This window comes from Polistes fuscatus, unplaced genomic scaffold, assembly GCF_010416935.1.
Source record: "Polistes fuscatus isolate 324 unplaced genomic scaffold, CU_Pfus_HIC Scaffold27, whole genome shotgun sequence".
Taxonomy (NCBI): Eukaryota; Metazoa; Arthropoda; class Insecta; order Hymenoptera; family Vespidae; genus Polistes; species Polistes fuscatus.
The window spans coordinates 1,510,642-1,530,783 of NW_025113104.1; the positions used below are offsets into that span (position 1 = coordinate 1,510,642).

Sequence of the window (20,142 nt, forward strand, 5' to 3'; positions counted from 1 at the left end):
TTGGCGATAGGCCCACGCAACACCGTCGTCGTCGTCAACACTGAAAAATGGGGATAGAAAAAATACATTATCTTCGTATCAAAAATTACGTATCAACGAATAAACAAATTTCTTTTCTACACGCGAAGGAATCAAAACGAGCTTTTTCTTATAATTATCGTATTACAACGTGCACAGTCTCTTCTCATTTTTGCTTATACGCGCTAATATAATCCAGCGCGAATATTTTTAAACGTATCGATACGTAAAAAAACTGATTGTCTTGTAAAATACTTCGTCGCGTTGTTGTTGTTGTTGTTATTATTATTATTATTATTATTATTATTCCTTTCTCGTGTTTTCTCAATACGCGAGAGAACAAAATGACTAAACGGATATTTTTGTCTTACACCGTTGAAAGAAATCGTTCATTCAAACCAAATCAGTTAACTGCAATTATATAAATAAAATATTTAAATAAAAATTATATAATATATATTTTTATATTATTTAATAAATAATTATCGTAAAACACATTTGTTTAGTCAATTTGAATAGAAATTATTCGCCGATCAATGACTTTGGTATTCAAATTTACGAAAATTTATTAAACGAATCAGTTAATCCGTTTTGGTTTGCGAACGATTCGCATGTGTGTAAAATAAAATATACATATTTTATACATAGGTATATAAAAAGAGATATATGTATATATATATAGATAGAGAGAGAGAGAGAGAGAGAAAGAGAGACTTATATGCGCCTCGAAGCGTAATATGCTACAAATTTTCCTACAATTATTAGTTACGTAAGGTTTAATTTAACGGCCGAGTGCAAACTTTCCTTATAAAACTTTCGCTCTCCTATTATTAAACCTTGTTCAAACGGAAGATACATGGAAAATGCATAGAATATATATTTATATATTCAGATTTATCATTTATAAATGGTAATGATAGTGCCGATCACTTGATGAGATTGCTTCTTATTGTGCAAAATATATCACATCGTATCAATGTAGAACAAAAATTACTAATTTTACTTTGCGAATAATTATTAAACAAATAGAAGAAGAAAAGACCAAAAAAAAAAATATATATATATATGCATATATGTAACAATAGGATACATTACATAAGTGACTTGAGATTTTGAAAAAATAGACGATTAAACTTTGAAACAAGTTTTACAACGAATTATTTCAAAATTCTTAATAATCGCGCCGATAAATATTTGACGAAGCGTGTCCATTTTAAAATACTAGTTTCGTGTCACTTTTTATATATATATATATATATATATATAAAAGAAATAAAAGTCTTAAAACGAAATAAATAAAAATCTCGCGCTATCGATTATTTGTAGGAAAAAAAAAAAAAAAAAGAAAAAAAAAAAGACAAAAACTTTTAAATAAACCTAAACCGCAGCAGTGTCATCGGTATTTCGTAATAAAGCGGCAGCTTTAACAACGTCACCACCGCATTGGCTGAGCATCAATTTGCAATCCTCGAGGCCAACAAAATTATTTTCCTTTTTCAATAATCCTTGAAGACGTTCGAGTTTAATCGCTGTCAATACGTCCCAACCGGTGACATTTAACGCCGCTATACAGGACTCGGGTGTCGATTGATCATGCAATACCTTTAACATTATTCTCACTTCGTCCGATTGTTCCCCGTTACTTGGACCACGAGTTCTACGTGCGTTAGGACCGTCGCAAGCAAATTCTAAAAGATCCTCGCAGGAAACGTGATCGGATTGTCGGGACAGGTCGCTGGTAGTACGCGTAACTACCAATTTATCCGATTCTTCACGATCGTACGATTTCGTATTGGTCGTCAGGTAGTTGTCGTTATTACAACAACTCGAATGATCCTTGCGATTTGTATTCTCAGATCCTCCAGATGATTTACCTATATTTACGTTGTACTGTGTCGTCGTACTGATGGTTGTTGTGGTGGTGGTGGTAGCGGTGGTAGTGATGGTGGTCGCACTGGATTCCTCTGGAAAAGGTAGTTCTATCTGAAGGGTACAGTTGAAAGGTTTTTCTTGAAAACTCGATGATACTCCCCCTCCTCCTCCTACTCGTCTATTACTCATAGCCTGTGACCTCGATATTAAAGTTATATTTGGAGATTCGTTCTTATTAGATAGACTCGAAGAATCTTCCGATCTGCTCGAACTAGACGTAATAGAATTTCTATTAGGCAAACCGCTACCACTCTCGGTCTCTTCGTCGAGCGATTTCGAAGCAATACTTTTTTGAGAATTTTTCGACTCGATACTAATCTTTCTTCGAATGCGAACATCTGCGGAATCGTTAGTTTCTTCCGATACAGTTTCAGGACACGATCCTGTATCATCGGCGTCTATCAGATTGTCAGAAAATTCGAGTAGGTCTTCCGAAATAACGCTGCAACGATGCATTTTGCTTTCGTCCATTGGTAAAGAATCCAGAGCGGCAAGTTCAGATTCGATACGTTGTTCGAATTCTTCCGGACTAAAAAATAAATAAGATAGACGTAAAATAAGGAACTCAATGAAAACTTTGTATTTATTACTTGTAAAGTAAATGATTTGCCCTTTACCTATTGGTCGAAACTTCGGGTGAATAACTCTCTTGCAACGTGGAAGAACTGGTGGTCGGTGTATTCGCGTATTGGAGAAGAAAATGACCGTCGACTTGATCCTCCAAAGCAGGTGGCGTAGTAACAGCCATTTTAGCGAGTGTCCTCGTCACTCCTCCACCTGGTATGATCAAAGGATGTTTCCTTTGATGTCTCGGCAAGCTCGATTTCGGTTGTAACGTTTTCGAGCGATCGCGAGGCGGCAATGGTATTGGATTTTCATCGACGTTATTTTGATTTTGATTATTCTCGATCTCCAAAGCCGAATGATGTCTCTCCAAGCTTCGCGTTTGAGGTAAGGGAGGTGGTAGATGAGGAGGTGGCGGTGCTCGAATTTTTGGCAATGTTTTAGCTCCCCCATGATGCATATCCATAAATTGAAACGCATGTTCCGAAGTAGTATCCTCAGAATGGGAAATACTGTGGCCAAGGGTGGCGTGCTTGTTACCACGAACTCTTGGTCTCACTACAGGCAATCCCGAACGCAACATACGAAGAGGATTCGTGTCTTGTGCACTTTCGATCGCTGGTGTTTCGACCAAGCTGTTGTACACCTCCTTGGCTTCCTCCGACAATGTCGCCTAAACAAGTCGCGGGATGGGGATAGATTCGGGGGAGAGAAGAAAAACGAAAATTAAAAACAAAAATCATAAATGAGGGTAACTATGATAGAAGAAGAAGAAGAAGAAGAAGAATATGATGAACTATAATAAGAAGATAATGATGATAAAGAATTATAAATGATATTTATCTATTTTCAACGAATCGTGCTATTTATTGGACTCCTTGAACGAACCGTTCGTGTGTGCTTGTGTGCGTGTAAACGAATAATATGATAAGATACTTTGTGCAGCATAACGAATGCAACTGCTGCATTGGATTAAGGTACGTGCGACACAATGCACAAAGACACAAAGAAGGATTGGTTTTCGTGCAATATCGAGTGTGTATATGTGTGTATATGTATTATTATCGTAACCATCGTTCTTAGATAATGGTTATAACGCGCGTTATACCTAAGTTTCATAAGGTAAAAATGGTATAAAGTCTCATCGATAAAGCCGGTTAATACTGTTCAAAGATCGAGATAAAAAAGAAGAACATGCAAGCATGCTATGTACGACGCTACGCATAAGTATATGTATATGTTTCATGATTCCTTTTTCCCGGATTAAGTTTTATGCATTTTTTTGTTGTCCACCGTGCGACTCGATTTTTCGTGCTCCTTCGTTGTTTAAGGAGCTGGAGAAGGAGGGAAGGTTAATATGTCGTTGGTAAATTCGGGATACTCTGAACTGGTGTCCGAATCTAAATCGGAATTACTCGTAAAAGTTAAGCTAGAACTCGGTGCACTTTCAGGCCAGGAAAGCAAGTTGTTTCTAGAAGAGAAGGGCGGGGATAAGGAATTGAGGAAACTCGTAGAAGGTGGCGGTGATTTCCCACACAATTCCACCGAGGAAAATCCTCTAGCCGAATCTGGATGAAGAAATTGTCCTTTGTTCTTAAAGTTCAGCCTCAAACTGTGAGGGACTTTTTTGCTACGACGCTTGTAACGCAAACGACTTCTTATATCTGTCTCTGAATGAGAAACCGAGTCAGAATCCTCGCTAGAATCGTTCCGAGGATGGAACGACCTGCGTACGTTCTTTATAGGTGGTTTTCGATTCTCGGATAGAGATGAAGTCCTGTGTCGATAAACATTTGTATTGCTTGTCAATTTTTCTACTAATAATTCAGACTTTGGTAATTCCTTCCTAGTTGTTTCGTTTTGATACAATTTTGGTGGTTCCAATATATGTTGATGTATACTAGGACTCGTCGGTGGATTATTTTTCTGCGTTATATTCAATTTAACAGCACTCGATTGTTGTTGACTTTGCAACGGTATGTTCAAATCCAAGTGCTTTGGTTTCTGAAGTGGAATGTTCAAGTTACGAAAAGGTACTTGAGATTGACTAGGCAAATCTAACTTTCTCATATTTGGTAACATCCCTTTATTAGACATCGAATTTTGACTGATATTCTTTCCAAGTTGCATCATATTTTGCGTCAACTTTCCCAATCCTAAGCTCAATCCTTGACCCTTCTTCGAGTCAAGATAACTTTTAACGCTCTCCAAGCCCGATACCTCTCGTTGATATTTTTCCGCAAGTATTTTGCTACTCAATTCAACTTGACTATTTGCCTCGGCATCGGACTTTCGTCTAAGGCGTTGAAAATTAACGCGCAAACTTTCCGAACTGCTGTATATCGGCGATTCCTTTTTCTCTGACTCGGCGATAAACAACGGATTATTCGATATTACGAACGGGAACGAATCGAAACCATTTTGATTTTGTTCGATTTTACGAAAGCTTTGAATATTTATTCTTACAGTTTCCACGTTTCCTCTCGCAGTCGAACTATTATCTGACGTACCAGTTTGTACATTTGTTTTTATACTATCTGATGAACCATAAACGATGCTCTTAGTTTCTTGACCAGAATGATTCGATCTGGGTACAAAAGTAACTTTAGCAGCTCTTGCTTTCGCTATGTCAATCTTCTTCGTAAATTCTGTTATATTAACTTTGGAAGAATCACTAAAAGAACTCGACAATTTCGGTCTCGTGCCAACATCAAGATTACTTATCTTTTCTCTTTGAGATTCAAACTTAACTGGTTTACTGCGAGAAGAATCAAGATTCGCCGTTTTCTCCTTCAACAAGTCGTAATTTGGCGTTTCTTCTCGAGCCACTTCGAAATTCGTCGAATTTGTCTTATCTTGCAAATTTTGTTCGCAATTATCAACTTTGTTATTTTGATATAACTGTTGACCGGATCTGTTACTTATCATAGAAGTTTGTTCTTGGATATTGCTAACATAAGAAGAAGATCTAACGGAATGTTCCAAGTTATTCATTTTATCAAATTTATCAGATTTCTCATCGGTGAAACGCAAAGCTTTGTCGACGGAACAACTCAGAGCATTGTCCTCGTCAAAATATTTCGGTTGTTCGAAATAGCGATCAACGTAACTGGTTGATATCCGTTTAGGTTCTCGTGGGAAATCGAGATTAGGATTTTCCATTTTGAAGGATACCGTGCCGTTGTGTTGCTTAAGATTATGATTAGGATTAATGTCGATTGCATTTTCGCAATTGTAACCACTTTTCCTGTTTCCATGTTCGAGGAATTCGCTGGATTTTACGAGATTCTGTTTAGTTGCTGCATTGTCCAATATATGGGCATCAAATTCAATATCCATGTAAGAGGTCCAGGCACTTGGTTTCGTTAGAAGTTCACGGGATTTAGCAAAGCAAAACTCTGCCGAGGCTTTATCCCACAAAGGCAGTTTTAAAGTTGATGGAGCACCAAGAGATTCTATACTAGATACCGTAGAAGATAGTGATTGTAGACTCGAACATAGCCACTTTATATTGTCGCATGCATAAGATTATGTTAGTTCGTTAGATACAACAAGAGATTAGATAGAATCATGCAGAATTAGAACAATGTTACGAGACAAGCGTAATTTCACATGAAAAATCATATTTATACGAAGATTCGAAAGATGTAATATGGAAAATTAAAGAGAACAAAAAGAAACAAACAAATAAAGGATTTTTTAAATCGGCAATGCAATAAATAAATAAATAAATAGTTAATTAAATAAATAATAATAAGCGATAAGAAAGAAACAAATGTAAAATGTGACAAATTAAACGATAAGTTAGAAAGGACAGGGGGGAGAGGAGAAATGAAGTAGTATTAGTTTCGTTGAGAAAAAGTTAAATATATATAAGTATATATATATTACTTATAGTTTAATTAAAAATGTTCCTAGCTAAAAGATTAGTAATGCATACCTACTTTTTGAGCAAAAGTGACAGCAGGAATTAACTCTGTTCCATAACAGTTTTTTAACAATCGAGAGAATAGTGAAATGTAAAATTGAAAAATAGAATGTTAAAACGTGACAATCGATATTTCTTTTCGATATTCGTTAATCCGATGGACTTGTTGGTGGTGGTGATGTGAAATTGGTATGTAAAACTGTGTTGTTTTGTTTAAAACGAAACGAAGGAATAGAATATAACAAAGTGATTAGAATAAATTCCTCTTTTCCTTCGTTTAGAATGAAATCTTATTGTTTCTTTTTTTAAATGTTGTGTGTAAATTTTTCTCATAATACGAGTAGTATAGAGGTAACCAGTAACCAAACAAAAATTGTTTCAATGTACCTGCATGTCAGGTATTCTGGCAGCTTCTTCTGAAAAGTGTCGTCTGTCTGGTTTGGGACTGTGTTGATGTGGCAACTTAAAAGAGAATTTTCTGCGTCTTGAAGGACTGGCGGGTGTTCGGGGAGACTCCGGTGGATGTTCAAGATCTGTCATGGAACGTGCTGTCAATTCCTGTGCCATAGCAATGGCCGAGTAGAGTGTTTTCTGATCGGCTGCAGAGATAGGCTTCACCTAAATATAAGATAAACGTTTACTGATTCCATCAGTCAACTCTACTAGCTTGATATCTTTTTGATCTTTAGATTTTAGATCTCAATTCTTTAGAAGACTGCACTATAACTGTACGATATTGATATTAAACACGTTAATATCCGCGAAAGATATTAATATCAGTTTTTGATACACATTCGAACAAATGTTACTCTTTTCCTTCTTTTCTTTTCTTTCCTTTTTCCTTTTTTCTTTCTTTACGTCAAACCTTTCCTTGACTTCTTCTTCTATAGTTAAGTTTATTAAGTTTTATTCCTTAACTAATGTGTTCTCACAATACAGGTAAGATATAAATAATACAAATATGTATAAACCTAAATACAGACATAAATATAAATGTGGATAAATATAAATGATAATAAATGTACAAGTAAAAATATTATCAAATTAAAAAGTAATTCTAAATATATATATATAAACATTTATACAAACTAATATGTATATATATAGATATATATAGATATATAAAAAGAGCAGCAAATAATAAATAATCAAATATTAATGATCACTAATGTACAAAGTACAAACAAACGTATGATTGTAAATAATAAAAGATTACTGTACATTTATTGGACTCACGGTCGCTTGTTTCTTCTTGCTGCATTGTTTAGCTTGTATTTCTCGAAGTTCATTTCTTGCATTACTCGATTCATGTTCGGTAGGCAAAGGATGTCCAGGTGGTGGTGGAGGAGCTGAAGAACCTTTTATGATGATATCACAATATATGTGTTAAAAATCGTTAAGGAAATATTCAACATTCAAAATGTACATTTTATTTACCTAGAGACCTAAACATTTGATCCATCTCAGCTAAAAGACTTGGACCAAAATCAAAATTAAGCGTTTTGTCAAATCTTAATGGACTATCTTGATTTTCTTCGTCACTGATCTCATGATATTCGTGATCGGCACCAAGGCTTTCAATATTGCCAATCGTATTGGATGATACAACAGTAGATTGTTTGCTTGCATTGGAAATACTTCCCATTTGGCAAATTTCGGAATTAACGTCTGACCATAAATTGTCTATAAAAAGTATAAGAAAAATAAAAAAGTAATATTAATATTCCTTATATAAAAAATAAAAATTATTTGTTCTTTAATAAGCAGATATAATAATATAAAAAAGAAATAATAAAATAGAAAAGAAAAAAAAGAACATATAAAAACTACCATGTTTACTTTGCTGTTCTTGTTGCAAGGCTCTGCTATCCCTCAAAGTTTCTCTGTCTATTTCTAAGCTTCTTACATCTTGATTTAAAATTTGACTAGAATTATCTGTAACATCTTCTTGGGGTTTATATGGTGTTACCACTTGACGCGGTAAATGTGGGTACTTTCCACCGAGAAAACTGATATCACCAAAATATGCGCCATCCAGTCCAACGTGACCAGTATGTTTTAAATCGCCTTGAGGGGAAGATATCATATCTGTACGAATTTTTCTTCGTTGAGATGAAAATGCATTTTTCCCATCGCCTCTTGTAAATTCTCCTGGCTTGTTACTCGGTAAATTCGAACCGAGATAAGCTATTGTGTGTGCAGGATTAAATATTCCTGTTTTTCCATTATTTAAAACACCCTTCCACATGGTATTGCTACTTCCTTTATCCAACACAGTTATTATATCACCTTGTCTATAAACTAATTGTCCTGTTTCTGTACTATCCTGTACAGCTTGAACTTGTTCTGGTTTTAAATCTGGCAATAAATTAATTAATTCAGAAAACTTTGGCCGTTTGGATGGTTCATGTTGCCAGCATTGCTGCATCAAGGAAAAATAATCTTTTGGACAACATTCTGGTTGTTCGAGTCTTTGAAAATTAGGTTCATCAATAGCTTCCAAAATTTGATGACCTGTCAATGCAGCCCATGGTTGGAAACCATAACTAAACATTTCCCAAAGTGTTACACCGTATGCCCATACATCGCTAGCTGATGTAAATTTCAAATAGGATATGCATTCGGGAGCACACCACGCAATTGGTAATTTTAAATTAACATTGAAATTTGTTTGGTAATAATCTTTACCAACGCCAAGTGCTCGAGATAATCCAAAATCTGATATCTTGACTTTGTTTTTAGAAAACACAAGAATATTCCTAGCTGCTAAATCTCGATGTATTAGTCTCTTAGCTTCCAAATATTGCATCCCATCGGCTATTTGGACAGCAAAGTCACACAACGACAGAACAGGAAAACTTGCTCTTAAACTTGGTTCTTTTAAACATTCCAATAGGGAACGCAAAGGGGCTAGTTCTGTTACGAGCATCAATGAATTTGTATCCAAAACTACACCGTATAGTCTAACTATGTGTTCATGATCGATAGAATGCATAATGGCAGCTTCTTTTAAAAATTCAATAGGATTATTCTGCATTCTTTCTCTTGATAAACATTTTATTGCAACTTGTATTCTTTCACCATCGTTTGTCCATACACCTTGTTGCACAACTCCAAATTCTCCAGTTCCCAATTCCTTATTCACTATTATCGCATCAGCAGGAATCATATGTTTGTTAGGAACACGTACAGGAGGCCTATCTTGTCTTTCTTCTGGTAACATACCGAGAGCGCTTGGTGTTTGTTCTTCGCGCTTTGGTAATAACATCTTCTTAAATTTGGAAAGATAATTTTGTGGAAAGTGTTTTTGAAAATATTTTTTTAAGCGTCTCATTTCAGGCTTACTCATTCCTATAGCGTTTAAATCTTCTTCTGTTACATATTTTAATTGCGCTGTCGTTTGAACTTTTAGGTCCCCTAAATGATAAAAAACAGATTAATATAAAATGTACTTAAATTTAGATAAAAGATCAACAAAATCTGGATAAACGTACCCCGTATACCAGGATAATACTGTTGCAATTCAGCCTCCATAAGAAATTCATAAAGTCCAGGACCGACGTTGCGCGACATTCCTCCTTGTGCATCTATTTATTACAATAACATTCTTAGTTAAATAATTCTACATTATGAGAAAATTTAAAATACTTGACACTGTATAATAACATTATTTACAATATTGTTTATTAATATACTATACACACACACACACACACACATATATAGAAGATTAAAAAAAAAGAAATAAACCTATGAGAAAGAAAATAGAAGAGTGAAAAGAAAACTTTGAAAATGTATTGGACAAGTGCATCTGAATATCTGAAAAAGGAGTAGAATCCTAGAATTTCTTTAGAAAGTCTATTTTCTTTCTGAACTCATATTTCCAAGAAAGACACGCCCCACGGCCTTAAATAGAAAGATTTTATTTATAATCAATGGAGACTTCGTACCGCGTACTCACCCATTCTTCGCTGCAAGGAAGATACGCGCTTTGCCAACGGCGTCGAGGGCCGTCCTCTAATTCGGGGAGTCACAAAGCTCTTCCTCTCCTCCTTTTCCTTCTTTCTTCCTTCTTTCTTCCTTCTTTCCTTTCTTCTTTCCTTCTCTCTTTTGTTTCTTGTCTCGCGCGCGCGACACAACACGACGACGACCACCACCACCACCACCACACCACCAATCGACCGGTCTTTGCTCTCTTCAGCCTTTCTTATTCGCTTTCTCAACTAACATTTTTATCACTTATTTCACCCCTTCTTTTATTAAATCTTTCTTTCCTTTCATAACCCCTTTAATCCGATACAACCTTTTAGATTTAGATTTTTATTATATTTATTTATTTTTGTTTTCTTTAAACACGTTCTTTTTTATCCACCGAAATCAAACGAACGATAAAAGCTCGTGCGCGAGACGCGTATCCCTCGCAAGTTTTACTTTCTATCTTTCTCTTTCTATCTCTCCTCCCTCTCTCCCTCCTGTCTGTCTGCTTGTCTAACTCTCCCCTCAGAACGACAGAACGTCTTTCTATACTTCGCACTAAACACTAATTTATATACACGTACATACACGATTCATAGCATTAATCAATGTCGTGTTTCTAGTGCAATTACTACCACTGCACCTAACTGTTATTACTGATGAAATGCATACATCGCGACTGATCGACAGATCCATCATCGCTGCATTGTACATCGGCTATTTTCGTTCAGACTCGGCTACAGTCGGCTTGCACCATGCAAGCATGACAAGTCACGATATCCTTCGCGTAAGCTTCCTCTTTTAATTATAATCTCATTGGTTGATATATCCACGTGCTGTTGCATTGACCAATAGAGATTAACAATCGCAGCGCCAACTTCATTAAGAATTTGGTACTTTACTCACGCGGGAGAGTCTATATGACAGGAAAACAAAGTTGTCTTCCAAACGTCCTAGAAAAAAGTTCTTGGTTATTAAATGCAGTTTTAATAAGATTTAAATTAAACGATACTGAATGTTGTTTAATTAATAATAGTAACTTTATCAGTTAAGTATTGTCTTCCACAGTGCATTGTTTTTGTGATACTTTCTTCCTCACTGTCCTTAACTTTTGTTCACAGGTGCGTTTAATAATTATTATATTATTTATAGATGTTTAACATCGTTTATTTTTACTGTATTTTAGTATGAATCAAAAAAAGCAAATAGAGTGTACAAAACCATTGCATGGATTTAATAGAAAATTGGAACCAGATAGTATTATCGGAGCAACTGATTCCAGTGGTGAATTAATGTTTTTAATGAAATGGTCAGCTAATTTCGTATTACATGTTTCTTTCTTTTCTTCTTTCTTTTTACTTCTGTATTTTAATATTCATCTCTATATAAGATATAAGTAAAATGTTGCGACAACAAAGTGAATGTTATACGCAAAATTTTATATTTGTATAGGAAAGGAACGGATGAATCAGATTTAGTACCTGCAAAAGAAGCTAACATTATGTGTCCACAAATTGTTATTCAATTTTATCAAGAAAGATTAACTTGGCATACTACCTCGACAAACAGAAAACCAAAACCCAACTAAAAAGCGCTCTCTTTTTTTATATTATTATTATTAAACAATATATATTAGAAAATAAATATATTTCCTTATACATTTCTATAATATACAGAAAAAAATATTAAAAAATGAAAGATTAATTAATTGTATTCTCTTGTCAGTTTATCTCCCAATTCTTTCGCTAATTGTTATTCTGTTAAAATTTTGATCCGTAAAAGTTATTGTAAATCTTTCAATTTTATTTTAAACGAATTATATTTTCTCTTTTTTCTACTTGTCTTTCTTTTTTATTCATTTATTTCTTATTGTCCAATTTTTAAATATATATATACATATATCATTTATCTATACGACAACCATCAGTGTATAAGTTTAATTCATATTTAAAATAATTTTAATGTTACGATTTTAATTATGTTCATATGTAACTTTATTATAGACAGGTGAATCCAAATTCCATGGTAAATCATCATAATAACTGTAATATGTAATCAATTTGGTAAGAGAGATGCATCTTTTTCTTTTATACTTTGGATAATAAGATTATGAACAAATATATAGGTTTATTGTACTTGTTACTCGATATTGTATTTCGATCATCTATTACTTACTTTTTTCTTTGGAGAGAGAACATTTATTAATTATTTATTATTTTTCATTTATTTTGTTATATAGAAATATATATTTTCTGGACAGTACGGTTTTGCATATGCATAGTCAATTCTCTTGCAGCATTGAAAGGCATTTAATGAATAAGTAATGAGTATTTTCAATAAATTTTTAAAAATTTAGTGTCATGTATAATATATACTATTTAATATATTAATATTATATATATTAATTATATTAATTTAGTAATATAAGTTAAATAGATAAAAAACAAAGATTCATGTTTTTGGTCAAAAAAGGGTTAAGAAGATCCATCATACGTATTTTTAATAGTAGAGACACAGTTTGCTTGTTGTTGTTTTTTTTTTCAGTATCAATCAAATTGCAATTTTTAAGATCAACAACTTCATTGGTTTTTTCAAATGTAGTCGTTTCGTGTTTCTTTAAAACGTCATATCTGTTCGATTTATCTTTAAACATTTTAAATTTAATAATTGAATCTTTTTTTCCAAATTAATGTTACTCGATTCTGTAGTTTGGCATGTAAAGGTAGCTTCACTCCCTGTTGTTGATTCGGAGGATAGATCATTCAGATTGGAATAATTACTTTTCATACAAGGATTAACACGCATTGATGAAGGTGCTATGGCGTACTGTTGTTTCTCAGAATGATTTAAATAATCACTAAAAATAATTATGGGGAGACGTATTTTGAGGATATAACTTCTCTTCGATTCTTCTGTTTATAACAACAGCTTCGGCAAGTGGTATCGGTTCTGTATATGTAAATGTCTTCTTATTATTTTCAGTCTTATCTTCAGGTTTTCTAATACAAATAGGACCGTTGATAACAGGTACAGCATTGCTTAGCTCGGTGGTTGTTCTTATAACTGGTGTGATATTACCCATCGAATCTAATCTAGAGTTTGGTTGTTCGTGAAAATTAGTAACACCGATTAAAACTTTATTGGGAGGTTTTAGTATAACATCAGTCATTAATTTTTGTTTCTTTTTCTCTTTTGGTTTATGTTTTGTGCTCACTTTTTTTGATTTTAATACCCCCTTATTGTTTGTATTTTCTGTAATATTTAATAATTTATTCATTTCAATTGCTGAAGTTTCAGTATGATGATGCGTAATGTGACGTTTTAAATTATCTTTCCTTCTGAAGACTGTTTCACAATATTTGCAGGAAAATGGTTTGTCCTCTATGAAAATTACAAGAGATATCAGAGAGAGTTTATTATTTTTATTTTTATTTTTTATTCGTCGATGAATTTTTTATAAAAAATATACCTGAATGTACTGTAAGATGACGCCTTAATTCACTCTTGGATAAGAAAACTTTATTGCAATGATCACACGAGAAAGGTCTATCTTTTTGATGAGTTCTCTTGTGACGTATCAGCAAAGAATTATCTTTGAAACTCTTACTGCATTGATCACATATATATGGTCGTTCATCTAAAAATAATGTTACGATTTAATGATAAATAATATATTTTACAATAATCATCACTCACCAGTATGTGTTTTCATATGACGTTTTAAATTTGTCAAAATGTAGAAAGCTTTTTCACAAATTGTGCAAGTATATGTAATAGAATTGTTATGGACATTCAAATGGTTATTAAAATCTTCTCTTTTACTATACTTCTTTTCACATTTGGTACATGCAAATTGTTTTTCACCTACAATATTTATATTACATTAAAAAGAACAAAAAAGTAGATGCAGTATATATTTACCACTATGTGAATTCATATGTCTATTCAATTTGTTTTGTTGTGGAAATGCCTTTTCACATATATTACATTTATATGGTTTATATCCACTGTGAATTCTTTCATGATATTCAAAATGAGATCGTTTCACAAAACTTTTATCACAAAGTGTACATTGATAAGGCTTAACTCCAGTTACGCACGCATCATGGTACCATTTACTTTTTTTGTTTTTAAATATTTTATTACAAACATTACATTTATACTTTTCGGGACTTCCAGGTATTATTGATATATGACTTCTATTAGAAGATTTTAAGTGTTTATCCTTTGATGGTTCTTTATCAACCAACTCAACCGACTTCGATTTTGATTCCTACATTACATTGAAATAATAATTTTTATTATAAGAGTCTACATAACATCAATGCAATTTTACTTACTATTTTCCTAATATCTACTCTTGTTGCAACAGAAGTTGAAATGTCATTAAAAGTGACTGTTGGTTGAGATATAAAATCGTCATCATTGTTTAAATGCATTTGCATATCAGTACTTATATTGCAAGGTTCTATCTTAGGAATGTAACGTCTAATCAAATTTTTCTCGCTCTCTGCCAATTTGTAGTATAAATCTTTTTCGCTACCAGAAGTATCGTCATAAATGCACTTTGAATTTTTATTAATGACTAGTTTTAACGGTAAAATTATTTCTTCTGTGGCTACTGAACTTTCTGTATCCGCATGATTGTCATTCGTTAACTCAACTGTAAAAATGATTAAAATAAGAAAAATATTGAATATGAATAATTGATTTTATATTCTGTTTATTATATAAAAAAGAGAAATAATTTATTACCTAAACTTCCAATTGTTTGTGGAAGATTACGACAAGATTTACATCCTTGTTCCTCGTTCAAAAGACACATTCTACATTTAGTATGTCCACAACTATCTGTTACAAGTCTTGAATCTGACGCATTTGTTATTTGTCCACAATTCGGACATTCTTTATTCATAATTATCTTTCCTCTCTGAAAATTAATAGAAATGACGTTTGTCTTTCTTGCATATCGCTTTAATATACTCTGTCATTGTTTTCTTTATTTTAATCTACGTAAATGAATAATATGTTTCAAAGATTCACGTTACATAGAATAATCTCAAACTTGCATCTCCAAAACATTTAATTTATGCAACTATTCTAACGTAACCCTTTCTTTTATCCAGTTAAACAAGTGACAATACATCTGGCGGGGAAAGTGACTTTTAAAATAACATACTTCTTTTTTTTATTTATTACAAAGATTGTTTTTATGAAGTTAATTAATACAGCAATCGTAAATAAAAACAATTCACTCTTAATATTGTTAGAAATTAGTTAAATTAATGAAAATAGAAGATTATTTATTAAAAATAAACAAGAAATTGTTTTACTTTAACAATACGTCAAAATTTGAAATAATATATTTTGGCATTTAATGAAAATAAAATAATTAGTGCTGCCATCTAAGCATTATCTCTATCCGAATTGGAATCAAAGGAAATGCTCATAAATTGATAGAACGGTGCGTTATTCCTCTCGCTTTATACCACGGATTATGCATCTTTGAGCTGCTTAAAGCAGTGCCGACTCATCACTAAAAAGATTTCAGCCAAAAGTTCGTTTTATTCTTATTGAAGGAGATTGAAGAAGTATCGCTTAATCATTGAAAGTGGGGTATATTGTTTCTTTGAAAATTCTACAATATGATTATAACGCTGAAAAATTTACAACAACAAACGTTTACGGTAGAAATTGACCCATCCGAAACGGTGAGTAAGGATCCCTAATGATATTGAATTTCACTTAGCTTCGTTTTAGTTAATTAGACAAATAATTTCTTTTTCTCTTATTTGCAGGTAAGAGAACTTAAAAAACACATCGAGACTCAAGAAGGTTTTCCTACCGAACATCAGAAGTTAATATATGCTGGTAAATTCAAGCCCATAACCTCACTATTTTCTGACTCAAATTTATAATATTTCTAACTATGCATGTACGATTGGTAGTAATCCATTATGTATATTATTTCAAAATATTTGACGTATATGTAAGCGTTAAATGTTAGTTTAATTACTTTAATTTGTGTACAATATATAAGTTATTGCAGGTTAAGTTTAAAATCTTTTTACAAGGATTGCTATATCATTCATTTATCTTCCTAATATCTACATATATATATAGATATGCATACAGCTATGCATACATATATATATATAAGGTATATTCTATACAGTTCTTATAAGGATTATATCTTGGAAATATAACTGCCTTGAGTTTCTGCAAATAAGAGTCTCTCTCGATTATTTTATTAATATTATTTACACTAAACTACATTATCTGCATTGCTTTACATTGTACAAATACAAATTACACTTAAAACTACACTATGTACATTAGTTGCATTACCTGCAAATAAGAGAAACAACATTTACAGCTAATATTCACTCTTATTTTATTGGCTTATTACTGTCTTCGCAATTTGAACTCTAACTGTCTCTGCTTAACAAACTCCTAAACGTTTCTATATCTTTTGTCCCGTTATTAACGTTTCCGAATTTTTCTAAGCCTAATACGCCTGCACGTCTTAATTGTAAGACAGCAGCCAATTTAAATCATTAGTAAAGGTGACGAAATATAAATAATAATATTTCGTTACATATATATGTATATGTGTTCTATATTATTGCATATAATGATGCAATTTATTTATGCAATATTGAAATCTACTTGTCATTGTTTTAGGAAAAATACTAATAGATGACAAACCATTGACAGAATATAGTATCGATGAAAAGAAATTTATAGTCCTTATGATTACGAAACCTAAAGCTGGTAGTGGTTCTACTGCGACTGAAGAGCACAATGTTGAAAGTGACAACAAAGAAGACACAACTACCAGGTATTTAAACAATAGCATGTGATTTAATGATGTAAAACAAAAGTATAATTATTAAATATTTATGTTACAGTTTTAACCGTGAAAGAAAATGTTTTTAGCAATAATTAAGATAATTTAATAATATTTCTTTTTCTGCCACAGCTCAGCACCACCACCTAGTACAAACCCTACTGCTCAAACCGTTTCTCAACCACCTACAAATGTGCAAGAATCAACAGTGACAGAGCCAGTGGCCGCTGGAGGACAAGCCGAGAGTGCCTTGCTGATGGGTGAAGAATACAATACAATGGTAAACAATATTATGGATATGGGGTAAGTAAAAAATTAAATAAATTTATATCTATGTGTACATTTACATTTATGTAAATAACTTACATTTATGTTTACTTATGACATAAATGTAGGTAAGTACATTTCCATTTTGTTGTAAATTTTATTTTTCTTAGATATGAACGAGAACAAGTTGAACAAGCTTTAAGAGCAAGTTTTAACAACCCGGATAGGGCCGTTGAATATCTTCTGACAGGTATACCTGCTCAACTGTTTGAAGATCCATTAGAGGATCCTGCTGAAGCGCAAGAACAAGCTCAAGATCAAGGTCAAGATCCTTTGGCATTTTTGCGAATGCAACCACAATTTCAACAGATGCGTCAAGTTATTCAACAGAATCCTCAACTCTTAAATACTGTGCTCCAGCAAATAGGACAAACTAATCCTGCCCTTTTACAGCACATTTCACAAAATCAGGAAGCATTTATACGTATACTGAATGAGCCAGGTTTGTTTCTTTAAATTAAATTAAATTAAATTAAATTAAATTAAATTAAATTATAAGTTTGGCAAGTATTATTGATGGTAACTTCATTAAATGGGTACTCAAACAAATCTTTTTAATGCAGTAGAAACAACTGGTGGTACAGGCGCACGAGTTACACCGGTGTCAGCAGCAGCAGTAGCATCAGCAGCTGCTTCAGGTGGTCTTTCAGGCGGTGGTGGTGGATCTACTAATACCCGATCAGGCTTTGAAATGATTCAGTTGACACCACAAGACAGAGAGGCTATTGATAGGTTGACGGCATTAGGATTTCCTGAACATCTAGTTGTACAAGCTTACTTTGCATGTGAAAAAAATGAGAATCTTGCTGCTAACTTTTTGCTATCTCAAAGTCTCGATGATTGAAGTTATACATATGTATGAGTTTGAAATATCAATGGACTGAGAAAGGGTGGTTAATTACATCCATAACCACTTATTTTCACAGTAATTACGATTGCTTTGTTTGTAAATATACGTACATGTTTAGGATATTTTATTCATTATATACAGGAGAATTGACATGTATATCAACAAGCTAAAAATTTTATGTGATATATTCATAAATGTATCCAAAAAAAAAAGAAAAAATAACAAAAATAACAAAAATAGCTGGAAATGCAACAAATCTATAAAATAACACAAATTGATTATCCAAATTCTATTTGTTATGCTATGTCGATGAATAATTGATTTTCACCTTCAAAACTACATATACAAATTAATCTTGCGGGCTATAAAAAACAAAAAAAATTTTATTTGGAGCTTGTATTAAAATACAATTCATATTTATGGATCATATTAACAGCCGTATTATGGTTAACGAATTTTTTGCTTCTTCACTCTCTGGAGAAATTTTCATTCTATTTTTACGTTAGAAAGTCCACGTAATAAATAATATTAAAATAATAATAATAATATTAATAATAATAATATTTGTAGTTTGTTCATAGAAAATACGTTTACTTTATTGTATTTATACATTCAAAACTAAGGATAGTTATAGATATCAGTAAATAACAATAAATGAATAAATAAATAAATACAAAATACCCTTTTATGCATGATTTAAATAATTGCATATACATGGAGGGGTTATACATATGTATTTCTAGTTCATTAATGTACTTCGTGCACTTGATGGACTTTCTGATGTAAAAACAATAGAGAGAGGGAGAGAGAGAGAGAGAGAGAGAAAGCGAGAGAAAGAGGTGCATTTTCATATACATTGGAATTAATCTTGTATATGTTATGTACATTCGCATATGTATAAACTAAACAAACAAACAAACAAAAAATATCTTGTATTTTTTAAACGAAAATGAAAGAAAAAAAGAGATAGTTGCACATTCAAAGAAAAACAAACAAAATTTAAACAAGTCAATCCATTAAAATATGTAAGAGTTATAATACAGTTTCTAGCGTTGATGAATTATAACGAAATTTTAATTAACACGTAAATATATATATTTATATACATATTTATAAATATAAATATAAATATATATATATGTGTACGTATGTGCATCAAACTTTTTATTTAACTCTTAAAAAAATATTGTTTTTTCATAAATAAATAAATAAATAAAATATTAAATATTTTAATTTCATCTCTAGATAATTGTGAGTTTAACAAATTTGGAGAAATTCAAAGATATACAGTTTTGTGAGAGAACAATATAGGAATTGTAGATACGACGTGACTTTTGTTCAACTATTAAAAATAATACTCTAATCGATGAGAAAGAGAGCTTTTACGGAGAAATAATAAGAAATAAAAAAGGAAAAGAAAGAAACTAAAAAAGATTTTCTCTTCATAACAAAATGCTTAACAATATTGTGCTCGTTCAAATATAATTTGCGTGATTAACTTCTGAATTTTCAGTTTTATCCTTCTCTCTTCTTCTATGCATACGTGCGTATTTAAGGATTCTTTTATTTGTTGGTACATACATATTTTTGCGTGTGTGCGTGGAAATGTGTAACACACACATGCAAATTCTTTAAAAATATATATTATTATAATAACAATGTTGAGGAGACTGTTTCTCAAACAAATAGTATAACAAT

At 32.2% G+C, this 20,142-nt stretch overlaps 3 protein-coding genes and 1 long non-coding RNA gene across 14 annotated transcripts; 2 read left to right on the plus strand and 2 right to left on the minus strand.

The window, feature by feature from the left end:
- Window positions 1-1,327: 1,327 nt before the first annotated feature.
- Window positions 1,328-11,062, minus strand: LOC122518990 (activated Cdc42 kinase-like). 10 transcript variants are annotated; one of them, XM_043638148.1, is made up of 8 exons: window positions 10,404-11,062; window positions 9,937-10,029; window positions 8,273-9,859; window positions 7,880-8,125; window positions 7,679-7,800; window positions 6,830-7,060; window positions 2,568-3,187; window positions 1,328-2,479 (listed from the first exon to the last, which is right to left on the minus strand). In XM_043638148.1, exons 1-8 carry the CDS (start codon window positions 10,405-10,407, stop codon window positions 1,396-1,398), a joined length of 3,987 nt encoding a protein of 1,328 aa, XP_043494083.1. In that variant the 5' UTR covers window positions 10,408-11,062; the 3' UTR covers window positions 1,328-1,395. The 10 variants fall into 10 exon arrangements, with proteins under 10 accessions (XP_043494083.1, XP_043494080.1, XP_043494082.1 ...); XM_043638145.1 differs by having other exon boundaries at window positions 7,664-7,800; XM_043638147.1 differs by lacking the exon at window positions 6,830-7,060.
- Window positions 11,063-11,418: 356 nt separating this feature from the next.
- Window positions 11,419-11,951, plus strand: LOC122518993. The gene is made up of 2 exons (XR_006304221.1): window positions 11,419-11,538; window positions 11,870-11,951. It is a non-coding gene; the product is annotated as an uncharacterized LOC122518993 (long non-coding RNA).
- Window positions 11,952-12,391: 440 nt separating this feature from the next.
- Window positions 12,392-15,776, minus strand: LOC122518991 (zinc finger protein 1 homolog). 2 transcript variants are annotated; one of them, XM_043638150.1, is made up of 6 exons: window positions 15,173-15,776; window positions 14,758-15,080; window positions 14,405-14,690; window positions 14,114-14,281; window positions 13,887-14,054; window positions 12,392-13,798 (listed from the first exon to the last, which is right to left on the minus strand). In XM_043638150.1, exons 1-6 carry the CDS (start codon window positions 15,330-15,332, stop codon window positions 13,275-13,277), a joined length of 1,629 nt encoding a protein of 542 aa, XP_043494085.1. In that variant the 5' UTR covers window positions 15,333-15,776; the 3' UTR covers window positions 12,392-13,274. The 2 variants fall into 2 exon arrangements, with proteins under 2 accessions (XP_043494085.1, XP_043494084.1); XM_043638149.1 differs by having other exon boundaries at window positions 14,339-14,690.
- A 66-nt stretch (window positions 15,777-15,842) lies between these two features.
- On the plus strand, window positions 15,843-19,394 carry LOC122518992 (UV excision repair protein RAD23 homolog B). Its single transcript, XM_043638151.1, has 6 exons — window positions 15,843-16,128; window positions 16,216-16,288; window positions 17,102-17,258; window positions 17,400-17,570; window positions 17,705-18,036; window positions 18,158-19,394. The coding sequence occupies exons 1-6, from the start codon at window positions 16,063-16,065 to the stop codon at window positions 18,436-18,438; spliced, it is 1,080 nt and encodes a 359-aa protein (XP_043494086.1). The 5' UTR covers window positions 15,843-16,062; the 3' UTR covers window positions 18,439-19,394.
- The last annotated feature ends 748 nt before the right edge of the window (window positions 19,395-20,142 follow it).